This window comes from Drosophila tropicalis, unplaced genomic scaffold (assembly GCF_018151085.1).
Source record: "Drosophila tropicalis isolate 14030-0801.00 unplaced genomic scaffold, ASM1815108v1 contig_878, whole genome shotgun sequence".
NCBI lineage: Eukaryota > Metazoa > Arthropoda > Insecta > Diptera > Drosophilidae > Drosophila > Drosophila tropicalis.
The window spans coordinates 7,744,302-7,771,448 of record NW_027173374.1 but is presented as its reverse complement, the minus strand read 5'-3'; the positions used below and the strand labels follow the sequence as shown (position 1 = coordinate 7,771,448).

General features: G+C 35.9%; 1 protein-coding gene across 1 annotated transcript; it reads left to right on the top strand.

The window, feature by feature from the left end:
- Positions 1-675: 675 nt before the first annotated feature.
- Positions 676-26,944, top strand: betaTub97EF (beta-Tubulin at 97EF). Its single transcript, XM_068300094.1, has 7 exons — positions 676-918; positions 18,901-19,135; positions 19,711-19,940; positions 24,287-24,454; positions 24,897-25,161; positions 26,311-26,633; positions 26,703-26,944. The coding sequence occupies exons 1-7, from the start codon at positions 862-864 to the stop codon at positions 26,796-26,798; spliced, it is 1,374 nt and encodes a 457-aa protein (XP_068156195.1). The 5' UTR covers positions 676-861; the 3' UTR covers positions 26,799-26,944.
- The last annotated feature ends 203 nt before the right edge of the window (positions 26,945-27,147 follow it).

Below are 27,147 nucleotides of genomic sequence, written 5' to 3'. Positions count from 1 at the left end.
TCTGATGGACAAACACTCTGCACAGGTGACTCTGGTGGACCATTGATCTTTCGCGATGAGGTGTGTGGCATCAACACATGGACATGGAAATGTGGCGAAAGCAAAAAGCCGGACATCTACATGAGTGTCTTATACTATGCAAAGTTTATTAAGAAAACTATCAAAGAGTTGGGTGATTAACACACATGAAAACTCGGTGTAAAATTTTAATGAATAAATGTGAATATCGTAAAGTGTCTTTTGACTTGAGGGATTGCCCATGTAGATAGCGAATGTCGTAAACTTTTAATTCTACACTCGAGGTACTTGTAGCTTGACTTTGCTCTTCACGCTTATCACATCACGTGCTTGGGGCAAAGATACTCCCTCTCGCGCTCTTTCTCTGTTAGCTCTCACATTGCAGCTCAGACAAGAAATGGCCCACATTCTCTCTGGATTATCAATCTCTGTCTCTCTCTCTCTCTGTCTCTCTTTTTCATGGGCATTGTCACAAGCGCTACTAATGCTGACACTAACAATCAGTACCGACCCCTCTATCATTCCTCCAAAAACACCTATCTTTTCACGCTCTCTCTCTCTCTGCCCATTTTGCTTAATGCTAGTGCTAGGTTCCCGGCAACGAGGGGCAATAATTGTTATGCCGCTGGGCCACAATTTCAGTGCACGTTTGATTCTCAACGCGAGTGTGACGATCGCTGACGTAGATTCTTTGCTGCTTCTAAAGACCCTCCAAACATTCGGTTTCCGCGTGCGTTTTGCTGTAACTCTGTGAAACTGTGTGTACCTGTGTGTGTCTGTGTGTCTAATCTATAATTTGCATACATATCCAAAGGGAACTATCATCTATCACTCAGCGTCAATATGAGGGAAATTGTTCATCTACAGGCCGGCCAGTGTGGCAATCAAATCGGTTCAAAGGTGCGTATAATTGATATGCAATTAGTGTCCCATATACAAACATACATACATAAGCAAGAGGACTTTGCAAATTACTTTTACGAGTACTCGTATGTAGGTGCGAGTATTTCTGCTTCTCAATCGCTTTCCTAACCTCACATGTTTAATTATAAAACAGAATGAGAAAATAAAATGAAATTTTCTTGGCACGCTCTCTACCTTTCTATATACAAATCTCTCACTTGCTGCCTCTTTCAAGCTTTCTCTCTTTCTCTTTGTTTTATAATTTGATTTTTCCTCTCCTTCGCTCTTTCTCTTGCTGTTCCTATTTTCCTCTCCTTTCTCGTTCTCTCTCTCTCTCTCTCTCTCTCTCGTTTCTATTTCTCTCTCTCTGTGCATGCTTCTTTCTATTTCTCTCTATTTTCCACTTGATTTACTTTGCTGTTGTGATGAACAATTTCAAATGGGGGGCGGCGGCCTAAACTTGTCTTCCCTCCAAAACTATAAAAAAACAACAAACTACAAATGAACCTGATGATATATTAAAGAACCAGCAAAGTTTATCTTATCAGCTTTTTTCGGTATATCAGCAAAAATGTAGAAAATTTCACAAAATTTAAGGTTTAGTTTGTCATGATATGTTTCAGTGTCTGAAATGCCATGAAATCATAGCCAAATTCGGACTTTAAGTTTAAGCATATCGATTTGAAAGTCAAGTGTAAACAATTAGCTAGATATCACCTACACTTAAATGTACATACATATATAGTAGGTACTTATATATATCTAATTCTCATAGTAACAAAGCTTCTATGGCTCAGGGTTGCTGTACGTAATCTTATCAATCTACCATGGACGTTAAGAGAAAATTGAATCTCTCTATGACGGAAGTATTTGGAGACTTTCAGCGAAGGCAACTGGTACTCATTGTTCTGGCAACCTGTTTTCCCTCTCGTATGCCCTTTACAGTTGACTAAATTAACAACTCTCAAGGCATCATCAAAAGTCTATTTACCCTCCACTTTATGAGTCTATGCTATTTCTGGCAAATTTTTATGTGGAGCAATAAAAAAGAAGAGTACGAAAAAAGGGCAAAACCAGTTTACAATGAGTCTTTTTTTTTTTTTTTTTTTATAGAAAAGACCTTGCCGCTACACGTATGTACATACTTACTTAGCAATCGTTTGTATCTTGCAGCTATTGTATCTGGTTTCTCGATTTACTCATAAACTATGACACACGGGGGGGAACTTACTAAGCATTGTGCAAATGCCATATATTGATGCCGCCTTCTCTTATCAGCCACAAATTTCTTGAGTCTAATCAGGAAACTTGTTTACAATATTTTCAACATACATAAGTGACAAAAGATAGTCGATAGTCCAAAAATAGAAATTACATAATTTTGCTAAGTTATTTCTCAAGTGAGACATTGAACAATTGTTAGAGCCTATTCCGCTGTTTACTCGTATCAAACCAAATGCCCCTTAATGCTCATTGTTTGACTCTAAGTTAATTCAACCCATTTACATTAACTCGCACAATTGCCACGCCATGGAAAATTCAGTCATTGACATTTGACACAATTCTTCTTATACCCTATAAGTAAATTATGAATGGGTATATTAATCTGTTACCAACCCATAAACGAATGATGACTCAAAATCGTAGTTTGCTTAACAAGATTATTACTCTTTATATTATTAAGCAAATGTATCATAAACCCAGTAGCTTAGCTGATAACGTTTCTACTGAGAAACAGTTTATAGTTGAGTCTATAAAGGGTGTCTTTAGGGCAATGTTATTCTTAACTCAATGCTAATGTATGATTGACTGTTTTTTACTATAATCGGATAGACAAAAGCAAAGTAAAGCCAAGTGCAAGCTCAACAAAAAAGTATGAAAAATGGGATGCAAAAAGAAATATTTATTAGGTGACTTTGTGTCCATATGAAAAACAGATTCATGTTAATGTTTTTTCTTACTTTTTGTTTTGGTTTTGCTTTTTGATTTTGTTTCTGTGCAGATACTTTCTACAATCGTTTCCCAGGCGCAATTTCCCCTACATGTTTTGCACTTCAAATTAATGCAAATCATAAACATATTTCAATGCTTTCATATTTTTCTGCCTCGCCCCACTTTTTGTGGGCGCAATCTGCCGTTAATTAGATGGCCCTTTGGCATAACAAAAGCCAAGCTCATCTTTTGTTCCCATCAATGGTCCAACTCGTACAGATACATATACATATATGTTGTCGCATAGTCATATATCACATAGTATTTGCCAGCATTGTTGGAAACCTTTGTTAATTTAAAGTTTATCTAAAAAAAACAACGATGCATTATTTATGCAATTTGGTCAACATGGACGAACTTATCGAACTCAATAGATTACAGAGAAAAAAACGAAAAAAATCTGTTTGTTGTTGCATTAATTTTTATAATAACATATTTTGTTGCCGGCCATATTTATTTATTTGTGCATGTTTCTTTTTTTTTCCCATTGAACAACATTTTGTACTTTAATTGAATGTCCTTTTCTGATTAATTGGCTGTCAGTGTGAATTATTGTTGCCAGCTAAAATAAATAAATAAATAATAAATATGCAAAAGAAGCATAAAACTAAAAAATAAAACAAAAAAACAATACAAACCCAAAAGATACCAAATGAAATGGCAATAACGAAGCCTCTATACCCTTTCAAAAGACCTTTACTTAGAAGTCAATCCTTTTTAAAGAATACTTTAAACGACTCCGAGAAATGAAGAGATTTTAAAGTGCTTTTGTTTCCTCCTTTATCTTGTTTTCCTTTAAATAATACAACTGTTTTAATATTGCAATATACCCTTTTTTTCAAAAATTTATAAAAAAGTAAAATATGTAAACAAATGCAGTGAAAACTGAAATTTATGCACAGCATAAATGGATTTTTTATTATTTTCCCCTGCAATATTTTTGGAACTAATTGCTTTGCTGATAAACGAAAAACTGCGGGAAATAGGCAAAGATTAGCGAATCGTTGAAATATTTACTGCTAATACACATAAATAAAAAGCTTTTAATTTGAGTAAAATTAAAAAAAACACAAATAGATATAGTTAGTTACATATGTAAATTAAAAAGACTTCAATGTCATATTAAAGTAGAAAACGGTTTAGCACTTTTTCAATTAAATTACATTTTCAATATGCTTTTTTTTTTTTTTTTTTTTGGCTTGGCTTAAATTGATCACACATGAGACAGGCATGAGGAATGCATGGATATTTTGCCTTTCCTCCTTTATGGCCTGCAGCTAACGTTTTTTCATTATTTACATAAACCTAATTTTCCTTAAATCATTTTCTCTTCTTTTTTTGCGCTTTTTTTTTTGTGAACAATAACAAAGAAAATCTATTTACGACCTTTAAAAAGAGCAAGACACGAAGCAAAGAAAACACAAAAACAAAATAGGAAAAGTGAAAAAAAAAGTATGACTGAAATTTATAGACGGGCCAGAGCGAGCATACCAAGCAAGCCACCAAGCAACAGACAATAAAATTAAAGAGTATGAAATACAATACACTCGGGGAAAAATCATGTCATTATGGCTACAATATATGGTCACTTGAAACTGTTCTTAGTGTTAAAACCAAAATATATATCAACAAGTCACTTACTCTTGGACATATTCTACACTTAAGTTATCAATAGTTTAAAGTTCTTGGAATTAGTCAAGATTGTAATTAAAAGGATTTACACCACTTCCACATTTATCATTACAAAGGACAAGTTTAAACCCTTTTAATACATGTGACATTAATGTGGCTAGACAATACGGTTCACATGATATATATTTCTTGATTTCAGGCTTACATTTTCACATTCAGCTTTCAAATTTTTTCAAGTGCATTCCTGTAAGCCAAAGTCAGGAGAAAGAACCAACATGTCTTTTAGGGCACGGCATGGCATGCAAATTTGCCCGCCTTTCGTTGGTTGGCCGCCTCAGGATACATTTATTTAGCTTATAATGGCGGAGCATCATCATTGCAACGCCAAAAATAATGCAGAAAATTGAATTATCGATATCGTTGGCTTTCGTTTGGCAACTATCGAGCCATAATTTCTTTATGCTCAACACGATAGATGGGGAATTGTTTATGTGTATCAGTGTGTGTGTGTGTGTTTGTGTGTATACTTATGTATGTAGCTCATGTTGTGCTGTACTCTTAGGTAATGCGCCTGGCCATATGCAAATGCAATTTTCATGTGGCTTTTAACAGTGTGGTAGCTGTGGTGGTGGTTGCTTGTCGAATGGTTGAAGTAAAAACAAGCAATTGATAACTCAATTGGCATATTCACCACTCTGATATCCAGCTATTTGTATGTGCGAATGTATGGTGCCCAGATAAATATTTATTAAAACGTGATGGTACAGTGGGAATGATTATAAGGGAAATGTATGAAGTATCTACCACATTTAAATATTGGTTGAAGATTTAACACTAAAGCTGAGTCTGTGGAATTATCTATTAGAGCAGTTGCTTTGGCCTATACTCTACACATGGTACACATACGACATGTCTATTGTGTCCCACCAATCACCAACATCTGCCACCTATACCAATGAAACTGCAGCAGAAGCATCGTTAATCACACAGTCTCAGCTTTCAGCATTTGAGGCCTGGCCAAGCAACTAGAATATATTTAGCATTAATCCTGGACAATAGTGTTTATACTATGATCTGCTTACTGGACTCTCAAATGGCTACAAAGCGTATTAGTAAAAGATTAATTAATTAGTACACAGAAGTGAAGTAACTTTAACATAAGTCTGTAAACAAATGAATACAAAAACTATTCTAAATGTTATTCAATAACAATACGGGTTTATAAGCCAAGTTTATTAGGTTAGTTTACTTAATAAACTTGGCTTACAAATCTCGTATATTAAATAATTTGGAATAAATTGTAAATTGCATCATAGATGATAAACTTTTTGTTTTAAGAAAAATCATGTTTTTAGTGTTATTTATTTTAGTTTAGTCGCAGTTAATTGATCACGCAATCAATTGTAAATACATCCAAATACAAATGTTTAAAAACAAAAAACTACAGTTTACTGTTTCATATAGTTGGCAGCTTCTAGTTGCATGTGCAAGGGTTTGGTCAATAGAGATGCCCTCGAAACAATTACCGTGGCATGCGCCAAGCCACAATATAACAACAACAATAGCAACACGAGGATAGAACAAAAAATGCATGAAAAATCCAAAAAAATAAAAATACATTTTTTTTTTACGAAATATTTTTCAATTTACATAAAAATGCGTTTATGCATACCAAATAAGGTTTACACAAAAGCCACTCCCACACACACACACACATACATAGCGAATAGAGAAAACGAGATGGAGATACTAGTACTATGGCAACCTTGCGCCTAGCGTTATGCAATACTCTATGAGTGGCAAACAAGAAAAAAGGGTAAAATGACTGATAAGAGGGGAATTTGGCGGAGGAGGAGATTGGAGAAAGCATAACCCCTACGGCCCGAAATGCTGCTTCGTTGCACAAACTGATTATGAATAAACAAAAGGGAATTTTTATAAATATTTTTCACATACTCTTCCTCTCTGCTAGCATTTTGTTGAGCTTGATGGAATATAAAAATTACTTATTTATGTATATCTTTGTGCTTCGTTACGCTCTGCTTTGAGCTTGAACCTCGCGCATGCAAATTGATGAAAAATGAAAAAAAGGCAAAATGCGCATAAATATTAGAAAATACAAATACACTCACACACACACAAGTAAATATAATAGCCATATACGCGTACATACCTAGATATGAATGTAAATAGAATAACCATATATGTACGTGTATGTATTATTGTATGAAAGGCTCCTCTTCCTTCCTCTCTCTCTCTCTCTCTACTTCACACTCTCTTGGTAGAGACAAAGGCTCTTCGAGGTGTCCAATTTGGCCCGCATGCTACAGTTGTGGCCATGCATAAGCCGCTTGGAGCGGCTGAGGCGACAGGTTGGCCAGATGTGCAACACCGGCAAATGGCTATTTGTTATTTATTTAACACTTTTAAAAAGCATTCCGCTCTTTTGCCCATTAATTTCTCATGTTGCTCTTAATGCCTGTCTCTGTCCTCTGCTTCTGCCTCTGTTTGTATTTTTTTTTTAACCTGCCTGGGAATGAAGGAAATGGTTTGGTATATGTATTTGTTTCATGGCCCATCGTATTGTTCTTTGTTGTTTCGACATTTTCAATTACTTTTTGGTAATTTTATATTATTGAAATAATATGCCAGAAGTTTGTAATGGTTTTTTTCTGCCCACCTTTCCACCATTCCTTTTGCACATTGCACAAGCCACAGTCCAAGCCCATTTATTGTGAAATGTTGCAATTTTGTAATCTTGTATTTACACAAAAGTATAGTTAAATGCATCAAGCATAATAAATACCACCAGGAAAAAACATTTTGTTTCGGTATTAACGATATATTTAATACCCTTTACAATTATTAAGCGCAACAGCAAATATATGTATAATATTAAATATGATTATCAGAGATATATACACCATTAGCGTATTAATCTGTTTGGAGCTAAAATATACTCGGTAGCCTTAATACTCTGTAATCTGATATCCTTTAGATAGACTTTTGATGATGAAATAATCTTATCTCGTAAAATTTATTACAAGCTGCCTAAAATGCAAGGTTTTATTCGATAAATCATAAATGAAATGAATTTGTAGCTTTATTGGGTTATAAATTCATATTAGGCTTACAATTTACTCCTTAGGAAAGTTTTAAGTAAAGTTCAATATATTTCTAATTTTGTGTGGATAATAATTTAAGAATTTAAGACTTTAAGACTGCTCCTAAAAGACTCAAACTCTCTTCTACAGTGCATGTATTTTCATTGTTTGTTCGCAGATTTTGCCTGGCAGTGCGTAAATTATTCATGCAATTGGATTTACAATATGTAATTTGTTGTCTTATGCGGTGTAACGCCGATAAGCATGCAACAGAAAAGTATATTTAACCGAAATTAAGCACAAAATAGCAAGTGACAACTGTATGCGAAACATAATTAACAAAAATAATTCGCAAAAATATTAAATAATCAGCATGTGTATAAATATAGGTATAAATGTGAAGCCATTGCGTTTGTTTTGCTGCAAATTGCATTGAGGAATTTCGCAACCAAATAAACGCAAAATGCCATTCCAAATTAAACAAACAAAATATTCAGAAAAGCCAAAACAAAAAAAAAAAACAGACGAGTGCACAACGAATGCGACAAACCTCATTAAAAACCAATGTGGTCAAAATATTTATCATTTGTGTGAGTGTGTGCAAATGGGCGTATACGTATGCTGCACGTCCTTGAAACTTTAGCATCGGTTTTATAATTTATGGCAGGTGCTAGCGCTATTTTGGTTGAAAGAAACTTAAAACCACAAATTACCGAATAACTGAGCCAAATAAATGGTTAGAAAATACGAAAAAAAATTTAAAAAAAAAAAAACACCAAAAATTTGGCGAAAATAATTTCGGTTCGCATACCGAAACTGAAACGAACAATAGAAATGTTCTCTTTCAACGTTTGGCAATTGCATATTTGCGAAAACTCTAATCAAATTATTATATTATAATTAAAATTTGTGGTCTATTAGGTTTGAATATGACTAAATGACATTCTCTGCCACAGAAAATGTTTTAGACAAAAATTCAACTACACCAAATCATCTTTTAGATCTCTTAGGCAAGCTGATTTCATATTTTCTTCAAACCTTTCCATTATCTTCGATGGAATAACCTTTTCAGTATCGCTTCAATATGACTCCCCTTATGTGGGCTAGCGAATACTTTTCGATATGCAGGCTATAAAATAAAATCAATTAGTTTTTGTAATTTGGCCATTTACAAGAAAGTACAAATCAATAAACATATAACATTTCGTTGAGGGTTTATTTAGCAAACAATATTAATTGGATTTTTGCATGTACATGTGCATTTATCTACATACATACATATACACGAATACATATATGTATTTGTATTCACATATTTTGTACACCATATTTGGCCGCCAAATGGCAAACAATATATTTAAAATAAAAAGAATAAAAAGTGGCCATTAAGTAAACAATCACATGATCAAATGGGCAAAACAAAAATTCACGCACCAATGTAATAAAAATTAATTCAAAAATGTTGCAGCATAAAAATATTGTAATGGGATATGACCAATTTTTATCAGTGAGAATGCAGTGCAAGCAAAAGTTTGTTTTATAAATAAATAGATTGTATGTAAAGTTTGCTTTGTTGTTGTTTTTTTATGTTTGATTTTCACCATTAAACCAAATTCATAATTTTGCTAGTAAAGTGGCACTTGAGAAGAGAAGAAAACAAAAACAATAACTATTTTTGGTGTCATTAATAAAACGTTGTGATTCATTTGACTCGCACTTAATAAAGGCTTCACACAGCGCAGGCATCAACGAGAATGCCACAGAAAAAAATATATATACATATATAAAAATGTATACCACACATGTTGCATAAAAATATTTTTACATGACATTTACAAAACCTCCGCCCTTGTTATTACAACAAAAACGTAAATGAAATATGAACAAGGCTTTGCGGTTGGCAAACTGTTGATAAACAAAAAAAACAACAACATATAGATCAACTATCGAAAAAGTTTTTAAATTAAATTAATTTTCATATTAATACGAGTAATCTATAAAATTCAGGACAAAGATGCATTTATTTTATCTTAATCGACTGCCTGTTATAAAATGCAAGAGCGAAACGGTCCTTCGAGACCACAGCCCCAAATAGTAGGCAATAGATTTTGTTGTTTAGATTTTTAGAAGAGTCTTTCACACTCTGAAGAAAACAAAGGGTCCGTTACAAAGATTTATCCTAACTTTTGTTGAGAATCATACATATATATTAATATTTACACATTTATATTTCTATTATTATTCTTAAGTTCATATTTTATACAGAAGGAAAGTGGAAAGTTTTCTGTATATCTGTTATACTTATTTAAAGGCAAAAAGTCAGACCTGAGAATGCGAATGGTACTTTTCAGTATTTTAACTATTTGCTTAAATTTATTTTTAAATACTGTTCAAATAATTTAGCATTAAAATTTCATTGTTAGTATTTCTAATGATTGGAATGCGCTCAGATGGGAAAGCCATGAACACAAAGGTTGGGGTTGGCACTTGCCACTTGAGGCCACATGAGCTCATACCAACAACTTAGTGTGTGTGTGTGCGAGTGTATGCGTGTATACCTATCAGCAAACGGGAGCGTCTTTTCAAAATGTTTGCTCACATCCTGTTTTTGGCCTGACACTGTTTATTTATTTAGCTTTTCATGGCATCAACTTCATATCGTTGCCATATAAATATTATTATTATTATTACCCTCTCTGCCCCCAAGGCAGGAGGCCAAATCATGTGAGTGTACATATACATATACGTATATACTATATGATAAAGTGCAAGTTGTAGTCATTTATATGCATACAAAGATCATAAAACATATTGCGGCGGCATGCAAAACGATTGCAGAGGATGCCAAGGATGCTTGAGAATGGGCCGCACTCAAATTGTGGCCATTAGCAAATATTATTGCTGCCTACCCATCCTCACACACATACACATCAGTTGAGGTTGATTCAGGGAGTCAGCCAGCCAGACAGCCAGTGAACCAGTCAGCGAGCCAGTCAAACACAACTTAGACACGCACCAACACTTTAGAAAGAGAGAGAGAGAGAGAGAGACATATTTTCCCTTTCCTGCTTAAAGCAACGGTTTATTTTAAGTATTTATTAAGAAAAACAAAACAAAATACCAAACATATAAATCTAGGCAAACAGATGCATAGATCATCGTGAATAGCATTTCGACACCTGGGCACAAATCAATTTTAGCCAACTCTCTAGCCAATGTTAATATTAATATTTACCTCGAAGCTAGCCACACAATATCAATATACATATATGTATACATATATGGTAAACACATATACAATTGTATAAACCTCCATACATACATACATATATAGTTACATATATAGCAACATTCACATTAGTTAAGTCAATAATTGCAGGTCAACCATAGCAAATATACAATAAATATTTACATATCTAAATCGACAATTATTGAAATCTCAATTGAAATTGTTTGTCAGCCGCATGTGTATGTGTATGTAAATGAAGCTGTACGCACAATTGGACAACGACTATAATAATATGTATGGATATGTGTTAGAAAAACCAAGCAATTGCATTTCAAGTTGGAAACTCCTGGCTACCGCCCCCGACAATGCCCCACAGCAATGTTTCGACCAACTAGCCTAACTGACAGCTGCCAGTCTCTGGTTAACCTGCAAAATGCAATTCCTATTCCTCTGGCATTTGGTATTAACGAGATGAGTTTGGCTTGTTGTGATTTGCCACATTGAATTCCCTTTCTATTATATTTCCTTTTCGAATTATTGAAGTAAAAACTTTATGATTGTTCTTAATAAGTATGGCTATAGTTCATGATCATTTTCGACAAATATCAATCTGGAATGGAAATTGAATGACAGGATTAAGGATATCTTAGACGATTGCAACATGATAACAAAAATTTAAAGACCTATTGAAATGAATCTGTTTCTATTCTGTTATGTATTGATTGGACCAATTAGAAACCTCGTTATCCTGCAATCAAATCAATTAGAGTCCTTTTTAAAAAAACACAAAACCTAAAATGCATTTCTAAAAAGCTTTTTAAACATTTAAAATACTTTTTTTATCTTTTGAATGATGATATACTTTTGGGTTAACCTTCTGTGCTATGCGCATGAGTTAGACGAATTTTAATTATAAGCTATTTGATGTTGCACTTAGACTGCGTCATCGTTATCCTTGTATGCAAGCAGCGCATAGTCACACACACACACACACCCGGAAAATCACACTCTCATACACAAACAAACCGAAAAGCCGCTGACCATCACTAATGAACAAATATTTGACGAACAAGATTCAAATGTTGTCTGGAAAGAAAGCTCTCTTAATTAAATGATTAGACAATTACAGGTAAACGTTAGGGACTTAAAGTATAGTTTATATTGTTTTACAATTTGCACAATTTAATTTAATGACAACTTAAAAAAAAAAATAATAAAATAAAAAACAATAACAAAGAGAAAAGGAAAAGCAAAGCATAAAGAACAACAAATTAAAACCAAAAAAAAAAAAAGGCCACGCACTGATAATGACAATTAGTGGCCACATTTAAATTGATGCACTTGACGATAAATGCAATTGCAACTGCCGCTGACACACACACAGACAGATAGAAAGTCACACACACACACACACACACGCACACTAGGCATTTACATACGAAAGGTAAATTACACATTGGGGCGAAAAATTGCATTTTTCTGGCATACCGAACTTGCCTCGAAATTAACACGTCCCACCAAATTGATCCGGTGCACAATACCCATATCCATATACATACATAATATCTACACACACACACACATATGTACATACATTACGTTATGTAGGTATCATTATATAGAGTTATAAATTGTGGCAACTTTGCCAATTGCTTCATTTCCATGCCAACATGGCCTTAATTATGCCCACATCCAGGATTGCTTTGCATACCAATGTGCGACCTTTAACAAGAAAAAAACCTGTTGTTGTTTTTCTAGAGAACTATCCATTTCGAAAATAATCTAGTCATCGTTAGGTCTTAAATATGAGCATTGATTTGCATACAAAACTATTTCCTAGTGGATGGATCAAAGTATTTCATGTCAAAATAAAAACAGAATTTGGCAAAGTTATAGATTCCCACAATTAAAAGTGTTTTAATCGTAAGATATGCTTTCATTTCTAGTTGATGTAAAAATTCTTTTAGTCGGCTTTGGGAAATGTACTTTAATCTTTAGTATTATTATTTTTCTTTTGGGCACTTGATAGCTCATATATATTGCATATGGCTGTTTACTTGATTGATTTTTAATGCCAGAATTTATGGTTGCTCGTATTTTTTTTTCTCTCTCGTTTACATTCTTGTTTTGTGTGTGCGACCGAAACCCTTTATATTCTAAACGGCATGAAATGGCTGTCAACGGTCGACAAGTGACAAGATCCTTTTAGTATTATTACACAGAACGCCTACGTTATACGTACTGGCCCATTCAATTCATTGGGATGCCTCTCTCTCTCTCTCTCGCCTCTTCCTGTCTCTCTCGACATAAAGAGTAGTTTAGGGTACAATTCGTTATTTGCGTTGTGCGCATATAAATTGCATTTTTGAGCAGTTCAGACAGCAGTTTAGACCCAGCATCAGCTGCAGTCAGATAGCAGGATACATATGTATGTAGATATGTCCTGTCTGGATATTTGTAAGTAAGCGAGTGGCTTTTATTTTTTTATATACTCTAACAAAACATAAGGACTTAAGGACATTCTCCTGTTAAAAAAGCTTTTGTCTTATCTCCTAAGTCACACTAACCAAAGGACTTGTCATAGCTTTTAATCGAGAAAGAGTATTCAATGTTCTTTAATGGCAAATTTCGCGGCGGAGCCCTTTAGTTTTATATTTTTCCCCAATTTCAAACTGCTCAAAATGGTTTATGACCAACGGCTGGAAAGTGTCATCCATCGATGGACGGCCGTTAAGTTTTGAATGTGTGTGTGTGTGTGTGCGCGTGCTTTGGTATATTTTATTTTATTGCATCGATCCCGAGCAGGAGTTTGATTTCGATTGGGTTTTCTTTTTTTTTTCGTCACTCAACCCCAAATTGGGTCTAAAGCTCATTACGCTAATGGATAACAGAAACAACACACTGCCAAGTGTACATAGGTGTTCAAAATTTACCAAAAATATATAAATTTTTGTCGCGAAAATTCAAATAAATTAACTTGGCACGTGAAATGCATTTTAAGCGGGCCACAAATCGCACGGATTTGTCGCACATTTGTAAATTGGCGAATGATCGAAATGCCGCTGAAATCCTGTTTATTATTTTATAATTAGTTTAATGCCAACGGCCGAAATTCAATTGGAATTCTATTTGCAACGTTTCGCCACCTACATGCATACATACAAACAAACACAAATATATATATATATATTTATGTGTGTGTGTGTGTGTGTATGCTTCTGGGTGTATGTGGGCAAGAAGTTATCTAAGGGTACCCAGGCCTAATACCATTCAAAATAACTCAGTAATTGCAAAAATCCATATGTGGTTTGTATTTTTAATGATTTTTACGCTTAATGCCTTGCAGTGCATTGAATGTTAATTAGAAATGCGATTCTTGTTGTTGTTGTTGTTACAATTGTTTCTGCTGCTGTTGCTATTCTTGTTTATCTTCCACCTGCATGTCCATGTTCTATTTATTTAATTATTCATTTTAATTAAATTTTAATAACTTTTAACGGCCCATTATATTCAATTTTTTAACTTTTATTTAACAAAAGAAATTTATAAAACTAAACAAAATTGTTGATAAATCAAATCCTTTTTATGAAAAGTTTAGAAATCAGAAATATGTATGTAGGGATGCTACCCGAGGCACTCTTCTGATTACTTCCTTGTATACCCTTCTTGAAAACAGTTTAGGCTTCATACACGGCCTCAAGTTTCCATTTTCAGATTTTAAGCATATATTCTTAATGGACAAAAGGACTCAAAAGTTACACAAGGTTAAGACAATCTTTCAAATTACTCACTGTCGGTTTTGCATTCATTACTCATGAAATTTAATCACTTGACTTAACTTTAAGTTAAATCAAAACGCAGAAACCTTTTACATTGTCACAATCTTACACTCTGGAGACAATCTTTGTCCAATCTTAGGCATTATTTAATATTTATAGCTGCAATTGTTTATTATTTATGCGAGCCGCGAGCTAAATCATCAAAAACAAGGAAGTACAAAAAAAAAAAAAAATAAAAAAGTAAAAATTTAATATTCCAAAGCAAGTAGCTACTTTCTGCTTTCCCCACACCATCCCATCCCATGCCACGCATCCCAGCGTTCACTTCTCTTCCCCTTCCCCATTTACTGTCCTTCTTCTCAGTGGCAAACGTTTGCTCTCTTTCACATCCGGTGCGACATGCATTTCCGTTGCTTTGCGTATCCTGGGCTCCTTTTGGCCCTAGATAAACTATATAGAAATGTCCCTCATTTTATTGTTTCGAGCAGAAACAAAGCGAAACTACATGGCAGCAAAGAAGCCGCAATTAATTTATGCGACTTTTCTTCCTTCATTCGTTTATTATTATTTTTTTTCTTTCTTTTTCTTTTACTATACGCGACTTTTGCCACTTGACTTTTTGCTTGGCTTCACTTGATACTCTTGCCAAAGGAGTCATTTAGGCATTGGGTGAAAAAGATGAAAGCACTTTGATCTTATTAAGTGTATATATAAAATATTAGTACAATTAAGAAGACACATCAATCGTTAATTAATTATTTACATAGTTGTATTCATTTATTATTGGATGTGTTCCTGAAAGTATGCTAACATTTTGACTTGTTTTGAAAGAAATGTGTCCTTGAAGCCGATAAGACTCTTCATTTCTCTAAGGTTAAAAAGGTTTTGTGATTGCTTTAATATTCAAGAGTTCAACAGCAAAATCCCAAATTTGTTTTCCCAGAATTTGTAGGATAAAATGGAAGCTTTTTAATGTTACAAAGTCAAGCAATTAACAGCGTATTTAAGACTTCGTTTTGGCCAAATTTAGCTCACGGGATCCACTTTTTTTTTGTTCTATTTTTTGATTCTTCAAACGCTTTGGGAATTTTAATTTTGGATTTCTTTTAAGACTGAGATGAGGCACATAAAAAGCGGGCGCCACAAAATGGCGCCGCTTTGGTCAACTCGCGCCGTTCTTTGTTTACTTTTAATTTGATCATTTTCTCTTTTTCTGTTCCCCTCTCGCCGCCGCTTTGCCACCGTCTCTTTCTTCGTTCCCCTGTCTCCTTTCTTGTTATTTTCCCTGTGTTTCTTTTTTTCCTTTTTGCCAGGTTGCCTGTTTCTGTTCTTTCTGCACTTTTAAGTTGAACGCAATTTTGTAATTAAGCAATTTGACCGCAGCCACCAAAAGTTTTAAGCAAATGAAGGCAGCGTAATTGTTTTTTTCTCTGTCTCCTTCTGTCTCACACTCTCTTTGTCCTTATCACACACACTCTTTAAATGAGTGGATGGTTGGCAGATGGCGGGGAGTGGTAACTTTAAATTGGGCCTGCTGCTAGTCTCAGACCACTTTGCCCACTTTAAAACTGACAAACAGTGGGACAGACAGCCAATGGACCATACGCCCGGCTGTCTTGTCAAAAGCAAACAGAGGTCATACCGGAAAAACGTCAGAGATGAGATGGGCAAACGCCAAAAGTTTCCATAAATAAATTATGCTTCAAAAATGTTAAAAGTTGGCCCTTTCGTTTTATCAAAATGAAATGGTTCACCCAAAACAACAAACGCTTATCGGCAATTGGCTTTTTAAAATACATGAAGCAGTTAAACTAAAATGCGAGGGTACCCTCAGAAGTTTTTAAGTCAAAAAATTCAATTTATTGAAAAGGCTTTCTCTAGAAAAAGCTAGGAAACTTTTTAGTCCTGTATTCCTTTTTTGAACTTACAATTTGAGGCTGAAAAGAAAAAGAGTTTCCCTTCTTTTATCTCACATCTCTATTGCTTCCCCGGATATATATAAATTCGTCGTTTGCCTTCCCTCTGATACTCAGAAAAACTCTCAATCTTATTATGATGTTTCTTTTACAAAATATGTATTTATGAATTCAAGAACTTTCATCACTGACCTCGTTGCCCTATGGGCAACAAGTGCCATAGTCTGAAGGTTTGTCAAGTGGTTAGAGGTCTTTTTTTGTTTGCTTTTTGTTGACTGTGTGCATAGTCAAATCAAAGACATTGTGTAACCCAAAAGCATCTACCGATGCGTACAATTGAGTGTCATGTTTCCATGCAAAGAAATTTTGTGCCATGCGAGGGCCCAAGTTTTTTTTTTTCTGTTTGGCTGAAACTGCAAAGTTTCTACTCTTTTTTTGTAAATTTTTGGCTAGCGATTTATTTTGTTTTGTTTCTTTTGTCATGGAACTTGTTATCATTGTTGCATGTCTAAAAGCCAATGAAGGAACAAAACTTTTACCCAAGAAGCACAAGAACAAACATTTATGCGACTCTAAGATTAGCATAGCAAAAAGTGGGGGTAGAAAAAAAGCTGAAACAAGTTATAAGGAGGAACATATGTATGTGTATGTTTGAGTGTGTGTAAATGTAAATGTAAATGTGTGCAATCAACCGTTTTCATATTTTTATGAAAACTTTTACCTTACCCAGCTGTGCTTTTTACCCTGATGGTAGAAGCCATCAACGCTTTAGCCAGGCTAATAAAATATTTAAGACTCTTGGCAGCGGGCGGATTCAAAGTTGATAAATGATAAATACTATAAGCATATAAACAATATTATGCATATTTGAAGACATTTTAATGTTGCCAAAGATATGTGAGCATTAAATATCCGCAATAATCCAAGATTGACAGCACACACACACACACACACGTACATGTACTATGTAGATCAAAGTGTCCAAAATGGGGAGAAAATTGTATACAGTTTGCAGCTGTTTGGCATTGCATTAATTAAAATCCACATTCCATTTCAAAAGTCAATCCCTCCGGCCCCTATAGTCTCCTAACTTTCAAGCATTCACGGACAGCTTGTAATGCCTGGCAAAATAATAAAACAATAATAAAAATACAAATTAATTCATATCCCTTCTGGCAGTTGCCGATGCCTTTTAGTCCATTAAAAATCATTTCGATCATTCTGGGCGGGCGGCTGTACACCTTGCGATTTTCTCACAATTAGCATTTGCCCTCACACACACACACACACCCACAGAGGAAGAGAAAGAGAGAGAGAGAGACTGAGAGAGAGAGCGAGTGGACGTAGCGACTCACCTGTGCACACACACCTGATGAACAAAAGAAAAGCGATTGAAACATTTTTAAAAATTTGAAATTCATATGCGCAACAAACGTGAAATGTTTCACGAAGCGTATTGTGCAATAAAAAAACACAAGACCAAACCAAAATAAGAAGAGAAAAAAGGAAAGGAAGGAAGCGAAAAAAATATACCATAAAAAAAGGGAAACACGCAAGAAAAATACTCGCACTCGTACAAATAAAACATATCGGCAGCGAAAAAGGGGTAAGGGATAGGAGGGAGTGGAAAAAAAATAAATATATGAAAGCACCTAAAAGGATTCAATTATTCCCCCCTCGTTACACAACAAAAAAGAAAATAACACGATACCGTGGAAAAAATTGCATGCCCATGAAAGTATGCAACAGAAATTGCTCACGGCATGTAAAGTGCTGGGCCATATATATATATACACACATACATACATATGTGTGAGTGAGTGAGCATATGCACGCGCATAAATCGACAACAGATAGCTGGAACACCAGCAAGGACAACGTGTACCAACGATGCTGATGGCATTGGCAATAAAACCAAGCACCATGTAAAAAGGACACTCATATTTATATGCATTGATTGCCAAAGCAATGCAACACAAATACACGCACAAAAATACACACACACACACACACGACGCAGAGACAGAGCTATACATTTGCAGACACCTCAGACGAACACGGATACAATGATTGAAAAATAATATTTTTTACTTCGCAAAAAAAAAGTCGCTTGCGCAATTTCACAAATTTCATTGCATACCAACGGGCGCACTGTTATCTTATATAAAGAAATGAGAACCCAAAACCCCAAACTGACATTGCATATTTGCATGTCACCCTTCACCCTTTGCATCCTCTTGCCTTTTGCTTGATTAATAATTGAATTTATTCTTATAAATATGCATTAAATTGATGACTGGTTTCATTTTTGCTTTCTTTTTGTGTAGTTCTGGGAAATAATTTCCGATGAACACGGCATTGATCCCAATGGCTATTATCATGGTGAATCGGATCTGCAGCAAGAACGCATCGATGTTTATTATAATGAGGCAACCAGCGGCAAATTTGTGCCACGCGCTGTTCTCATAGATCTGGAGCCAGGCACCATGGATTCGGTACGCCAGTCACCGATGGGTCAACTCTTTAGGCCCGATAATTTTGTATATGGACAATCAGGAGCGGGTAAGTTTAAATTAACCAGTTTGTTGGTTGGTCGTCTCTTCTTAATTCCATAATCAGTCTACCCCGACCGTGCCGTGCACTTGATAGTTGTTTCAGCTGGTCAACTGAAACAACAAGAATGGCCACAAGAATCGGGGAGAACAACGTCAAGCGATGTTTTCATTACTTTGATGCAGTTCAAACAAGCTGAGGCTGGCGAAGTCGTGGTCTCTGGGTACTTAATGGCGAACAAGCCACAACATTAATGTACTCTCTGCTCTGCCTTTGTCCAGTGATTGTTTGTTGATATGCGCAGGACTACGCCCTGGCCATAATTACCGCTGCCATTGACATGAGCCTATTCTGCTCCTGCTGATGGTGGTGATAATGTTGGTGGTTGTGGTGGTGGTGGAGGTGGTGGAGGCGCGTCTGTAGATGATGATGATTGCAATTATAAAATGGCCTGCGGCTGACGATTAAAATTAATTTTGTACATGTCAGCTGGCACTTGGCGAGTGTGTGTGTGTATCTGTGTGTGTGTTGATTAGATAGGCATTTGTAAAGCGAAATTTAAAATTCCAATATCTTATTTACAGGCAACAACTGGGCCAAGGGTCATTATACAGAGGGTGCCGAATTAATCGATTCGGTTCTGGAAGTATTGCGCAAAGAATCGGAGGGCTGTGATTGCCTACAAGGTTTCCAATTGGCCCATTCATTGGGCGGCGGCACTGGCTCCGGCCTGGGCACATTGCTTATCTCCAAGATACGCGAAGAATATCCGGATCGCATCATGAATTCATTCTCTGTGGTGCCATCGCCCAAGGTAAGCCTCGAATACCTAGACCAGCTATAATAGATCTTTAAGCATCATCCTCATTGTGGTCCATGACCAAAATGCAAGCCGCTTAAATTAAATCAGCTTAGGTCATGCACAATCGATGTAAAGTTTCCCACACACAGTGGACGAAGAGTAGAGCAAATAAAATTTAGATGGCTATGAATAAGTAAATAGATTTTCCAGATAAACTTTAGGTATCCTTTATTATCTTTTTGGTATCCTTTAGCGTAAAGTCTTAAGCAAAGTCGACTAACCCCAAAACTCATAGATAAGAGTAGGATTGATTAGAATTAGTCAACTAGTTACAATTTAGGTAAATTTTGCATGTATTTCAGTGATTTAAATGATTGAAATAATATTTTGATGCGAATCAGTGTTCACATTTGATGGTGTCCATAAGCCGACGTCATTCATGGCCCGAAAAATACATTTTACACTTGCACCTGTGTTTTTGCCAAATTAGCGAGATGGCCATGGCAACACCAATCTCTCTCTGTGTGTGTGTGTGTGTGTGTGAGTGTTTTCCACAAATGTTGTTTTATTTATGCAATTCATACGCTAAATTCAATTGGCGGCTTTATGCGCTGTGGTACTCTCTCTCTCTCTCTCTCTCTCTCCGGCTTTGTACAGAATAATTCTAATTAATTTGCTGGCAAAATTAGCATGGCCATTGGACCAGCGGCCAAAGCCTAATTGGCAATGCAATTTTAATGCAATTTTGCGGTTCGCACTCATAAGGAAGATGCCATCTAAATTGTGTGGACAAATTTTTTGTTGCTTTATTTTGTGGTGTCTTCTTTTTTCTTTTTGTTTTGTGACACGCTTCAATTGCTGCTTAATTAACCCAGTTGCATATTTTACACACGTACACACACACACACACACAAACACATCCTAGTTGAAGAGGCCTTGGGGGGGTGTGGCGGTTGGAGTTATTGTTTTTGGGGGTAAGGGAGAGTGTTACGTGACACGCCTTCATTTGCATTATAAGCATTATTCGCATTTAATTACATTTTGACATTTAATTAAATTAATTCAGTGCAAAATTGATTGTCATCGGCATAAGGTGTCCAATGGCGATACAAAAATTCATCATACATGGAGAGGGTCTATTGTTGTAGGATTTGTGGTCCATAATGATGGTTAATGCAAACAACGGAACGAAATAAAAAGCGAATAATTATGTTTATTAAAATATTAAGCAAAATGAATGCGTAAACTGAAACTTTTGTATGATTTATATATTTAAATTACACTAAATAGTAATCATGAAAGTTATTGATTATAGTAGATGATCTGTTTGAAACATGAAACTTACATTTTGACAAACAATATAAAAAATGAGAGTTTTAGAGTCAACTTTGGACTTTCTGAGTGGGTTAGGTCACTAAAAAAGGATCATTAAGTTTGCTTTTATCCATATCTAAATTTTTTTTTTTGTACTATGAAGCCTTTTAGTTGCCATACTTGAGCTTTAATTTCCAATTTGACTTTCAATTCTTTCATAATCATTTGGTCAAATTGGAAAACTGTTTTAGCATTGTTCAAAGTTCGAATGAACTGCGCATTTATCTATTAGCCATTTCTTCTCTGAGAACGTAATTCCGGTTGAATTTGCCATGGGTTGGACATGAAAAATGCATTTCAGATACAGGTTGCAATGCAAACTGGCCGGCACTCTTCATTTTTAACTAGAAATTGCACCTTTCGTCTGCATCTGCTCTCTTGGTCCAGCCCCATCTCCTGGTCCTGCTGCTGTTGCAGTGTTTTACCCGAAGCGATACACTCAGTCTCACAGTTGTTGCATAAATGCAATTGCATGCTGCACAAATATCTAACAATAAGTACACACGCACACATATATACAGATACACCATCATGTGTGTGTGGATGAGAGAGTATGTGCAATTGAAAATTATGTATAATCTTTTGCATTGGCCCTGTATATTTGAGCAGGCAAGATGCATTGCCCACACTTGAGTTTCAGTTTTGGAACCGAAATGCAAAATTTGTGCACATAAATTGTGGCAATTATTTAATGGTCCGGGGCCCAGAGCGATAACGCACAGACTCACACCCCCAAAAATTGGTATCACCGAGTAAGGGGGATACGTTTACGGATTCAGGCAGGTGCTATTGTGTGTGTGTGTGTTTGTGTGTACATGCAGTTAATACTAATGAGTTATGCCCAGACACAAGCATTTTGCATTTTGAAATGTTATTGTTGTTGCTGAGTGTTGTTTTTGCTCTACTATTTGGACACTGGTCAGGCACAATATTTGTCTCTACATCTGTGAAGGCAAATCAAAAGGATTTACGAGCAACATTGGCCATTGGCCCTCTGGCAGCAAGTGGAAAATCTCTCTGAATTTGATATCATTATGGCTTTTCTTCAATTTCAAGCAGATTTCCATCATCATCGTCATCATCGTCAAGAGTCGTGAGTGGGCCCCGAGCATTTTATGTATGTTCATGTTTCAGTCATTCATTAATTAATGAACATAATTAAAATCTTTAATCATATGCTAAAATAATGAACAATTTATTATTATTTTTTCCATTTGCATAAATTGCAGCTTATAAAAAAGGGCTTTAAATGGGGGACAAAAAAAAAACTATTAAATTATATAGATACCAACATGAAAATATAGAAAAACTGTGTGTGTGAGAGTATGCGTGGGCGTATGTCTGTGTGTGTGTGTGGGGGTGTGTGTGTATTTAAAGCATTATAAAGTGACAGGCATATGTCAGGCCAGGCCACAACAAAATGGCCGCCAAAGCCAAAACATTGCGGTAAGCCAAGCGGTAGCCTGACCACACACACACACACACCCAAACACATATAAATAACATCAGAAATAACTAAAGAGTGTCCTGCGTAAGAGGGAGAAGAGCCAAGTGGGTGGTAGCTGCATTTGGTGTATTTAAAGTTGAAAAACAAGGCATCGGGACAAAAATTGATACTGAACCAATGCTACATAGTTGACCATCGGCTTTCCAAGCGTGACAATAATAAATTTAACACAATACAAATGTAACTAGCGACGTATGTGTGTGGTGTGTGTGTGGGTTATACTAAAAATTCCATAAAATTTATGGCTCTTACACACACACTCACACACGTGGACTGGGTAAGAATTTTGTCAAATGCTAATTTCATGGCTCAATGAACCTTTTATTGCTCAAGTATGCAGATATTTATGATATCTATAACCAAATATCGTATATTCGTTCCAATTGTTGAACATTAGTTTTTTCTTTAAAATTCAAAATATTCCATAATTTGGCCACTTCACGTGTCTAATTTACAATTTAACACACTTTACGAGTGTGAGAATAATTGTCAAATTCTCATGAGTACTTTAATTGCATTTCAGTCATCTTCACACTCACTAGAGAAATACCATTAATTGAATAATTGAATTGATTAGCCTGCGGTTGTCAGTGCGATTAACTAACAACAGGAAATTCATATATGTATATATACCTTTTGGTATACATAGATATATAAGTATTTACATATGTAGTATGTATGTACATACATTATGCAAACAAGGGAACTACAAACATAATTTGCTCTTATGACTGGACAATGGAAAATGATGAGATCCAACAAAGAAAGTAGATTTCGAATTTACTTTAGTTTGTTTTCTCTTGTTTTCAATTTGTTATCCTTATGTTATCTGTTATTTTTTATGTACTGGACTCTCAAGGACAATCAAAGTATATGACATTCACCAGACCAAGGAAATTTATGATATAGTCTCTTTCGCTTGACAAAGGATAGTCAGCTTTCATTATTATATATTGGTTGGAAATATAACTGAATTATAACCAAAAGAACTTGGGATTCCCCTTTTTGTTACTTTCAGGCTTTGAACCTTTTCTTTTTTCTTCAACTTTCAATCGATGTTAATAGATTTAAGAGAAGTTTCTGATATTTCAAGAGAACTTTAAGTGTGCCACTATTATTGTTGATAAAAATAAATCCATAATAATATTTGTTTTGGCCTAATGTTGATTAAGTGCTTAATATGTACATAGATTAATGAAGGATTTGATCATATAATTAAGTCAATACTCTCTTTGCTGAATTTGAGTGGGTTTTAACCACAAATTGCCATTAGCCATGACCTTTGTCTTACCAAGTGACAGCTTACATCATTTTTATCGATTCATTTTAGATTAGTATATAGATTTAAAAGTTAAAAACTATATTTAAGCCAATTTGTGCATTGCTAATTAACAAATATTTTATATTTGCTTTCATTTCTGCATGATTTTTGCTGCTGCTGCTGAATAATTATTTTTGGGGGGTAATCCCAAATTAGGTATCCGATACCGTTGTGGAGCCATACAATGCCACGCTCTCCATACACCAACTGGTGGAGAACACCGACGAGACCTTCTGCATTGATAACGAGGCTCTCTATGACATTTGCTTCCGCACGCTGAAATTGTCATCGCCCACATATGGCGATTTGAATCATCTCGTTTCTGTAAGTGTAACTCTTTGATTAATCCGTCTAATGTGTATGTTTTGTGTGTGTGTGCGTCATCCCCCCGACTACCCCCAACGAAAAAAAAAAAAAACCATCAACTGTCAAATGTCACACATGCCACATCCTTGTGGCCCATCAATTGGGGTGGCATGCCAGGTGTCCGAGGTGGTTGTTGAGCCATATAATGCCACCTTGTCGGCGCATCAGCTATGCGTGAACACGGACCAGACATTTTGCATTGACAATGAGGCCTTGTATGATATTTGCTATCAGACTTTGCGTCTCGGTTCGCCCACCTATGAGGATCTCAATCACTTGGTGTCCGTAAGTAGTCCAAGCCAAAGGAATGAAATAAGCGAGAGTGAATTGTCCAGTCCTGTTAATGAATGTCTTTCTATGATAGTTCGTGGTTTACTAAGTTACTTTTACCTGTATTCAGGTCACGATGTCTGGTGTAACCACTTGCCTGCGTTTCCCTGGCCAATTGAATGCCGATTTGCGTAAATTGGCCGTCAATATGGTCCCCTTCCCCCGCTTGCACTTCTTTATGCCTGGTTTTGCTCCATTAACGGCCAAGGGATCGCAACAATACCGCGCTCTTACTGTGGCCGAGCTGACCCAGCAGATGTTTGATGCCAAGAACATGATGACCGCCTGTGATCCTCGACATGGCCGCTATTTGACAGTTGCCTGCATCTTCCGTGGTAAGTAACAGGGGGGAAAACAAGGACAGATGAATTTTGGTTGGGTGACAGAAAAGATAAATAGTTTTGTTTCTCCTTAAGCACCTTCCCATTTAACCCGACGGCTTAGCCAAACAATTTTGTCGCTTTGTCATGGCCAATGGCTAGCTAGCTAACGGGCTAGCAGGTGGCACACCTCGGGCAGGAAGAGCGACAATTTTATTAGCAAACGTAAAGCCTACTTATGGAGGAGGCCACTGAAAATGATTAATGCCAGTTGGCTGGCGGCAAAAAAGGCTACAATCCGTCAACGAGCACGTAGCGTAAATTTGTTAGCCACCGCCAAACACCACCGAGACCGATGAGACCACCGAGCGTCTACCATTTCCATATTATCCCATCTATGCCAGGTCTAGGCGGCATTTTTTTTCGCGCTAATTCTTTAAATTAATAAACTGCTACGAGATGTGGCGCCCAAAAGTATGCCGCATAATATTTCATTTGGTTTTGCTCGCTCTCTCTGCCTTTGCCTCTGCCCGCCAGTTTGCATTTGCCTTTGACTGATGACTCGCAAAACGCGCGTAATTAGAAATTTACTTTCAAGATCCATTGGGGAATTGTATAAAGTGTGTGCGAGTGTGTGTGTGTGTGTATTAGTCTGTATATATGTATACGACCATCAGCCGAAACGACTTTGGGCTTAACTAATCATGCTGAACGTGACTTAAGGCTGCAATGCCTGTCGCAGGATTCGCGTCCGTTCGTCCGTCTTTCCCTGACTGACTGCCAGAAATACTTGCAAAATAATTAATCACAAAAATGTGTTTCAACAAAAACGTAAAGCGAAGAAAAATACAAACGCCGTACGACAGGAATTTAAACAACTTTTTTAGTTGCCTCCTGGGACTGTTTGTGCGCCTAAAAGCCGACTCCAGGTGGCAAAGTGCGCTTGTTTGGGCTTAGAAGCCGTTTAGTATTTCATATTCAGGGATTTTGGGGATTGGGCATTTCTGTTTGGCTCATCAAAGTCAACCTGCCTTTTGATGTATATAAATACAATAGCTTTTGGGTGGATGGAAGGAGGCTCTAAGGAAGCATAAGCAAAAACTTCTTCTATATCTTTTAACAAAACAAAAAATCTGTTTTTCTTGTCTCTGCCATAATTAACAGGACCCATGTCCATGAAGGAAGTGGACACACAAATGCTTAATGTACAAAGCAAGAATAGCAGTTACTTTGTCGAATGGATACCCAACAATGTTAAGGTGGCTGTCTGTGATATACCACCACGTGGCCTCAAGATGTCCGCCACTTTCATTGGCAATTCGACGGCTATTCAAGAGATCTTCAAACGTATCTCTGAGCAATTTACCGCCATGTTCCGTCGCAAGGCCTTCTTGCATTGGTACACGGGCGAAGGCATGGATGAGATGGAATTCACCGAGGCCGAGAGCAATATGAACGATTTGATTTCCGAATACCAACAGTATCAAGTAAGTGTGCTCGTGATTCCTATTAGACATTTGCAAATTCTAACCCAATTCCCATTCAATCCTATCCAGGAGGCAACTGCCGACGATGATGTCGAGTTTGATGATGAACAAGGCGAGCAGGAGGCCTATGAATCGGAGGGTCTCCAAAATGGCGATGCCGAATAACAATCCGAATAGAATTGTGTTCATATTATTTGTTTGTATCTGTATACTTAGCTAAGTATGTTTTGTAAATTAGATCACAATTAAATGGCTTCAAATACAGATGTAATAATAATGTAATTAAACCAATTTTCGGTTATTACAATTAATTAGTAAATTTGTTTGATCTTTGTCGGTTTTATATATAATAGATTTTTGCATAAAAAAAATTAAAACTGAAAGTAAGTCAAATAATTCAAAGTTAACAAATCTCAAAATAAACGTTATCTGTATAAAATATAAACTCTATTCATTGAGAGTCCTTTACATCTTAATTCAATTTAGAATTCGTAGTGTAGAGAATTGAATTCTT

Excerpts from the sequence above, each read along its gene's own strand:
- betaTub97EF (XM_068300094.1), top strand. The coding sequence starts at position 862 with ATGAGGGAAATTGTTCATCTACAGGCCGGCCAGTGTGGCAATCAAATC. Across the intron at positions 24,455-24,896 it reads ATTTGAATCATCTCGTTTCT|GTCACGATGTCTGGTGTAAC; the intron begins GTAAGTGTAACT and ends ACCTGTATTCAG. Across the intron at positions 25,162-26,310 it reads AGTTGCCTGCATCTTCCGTG|GACCCATGTCCATGAAGGAA; the intron begins GTAAGTAACAGG and ends CATAATTAACAG.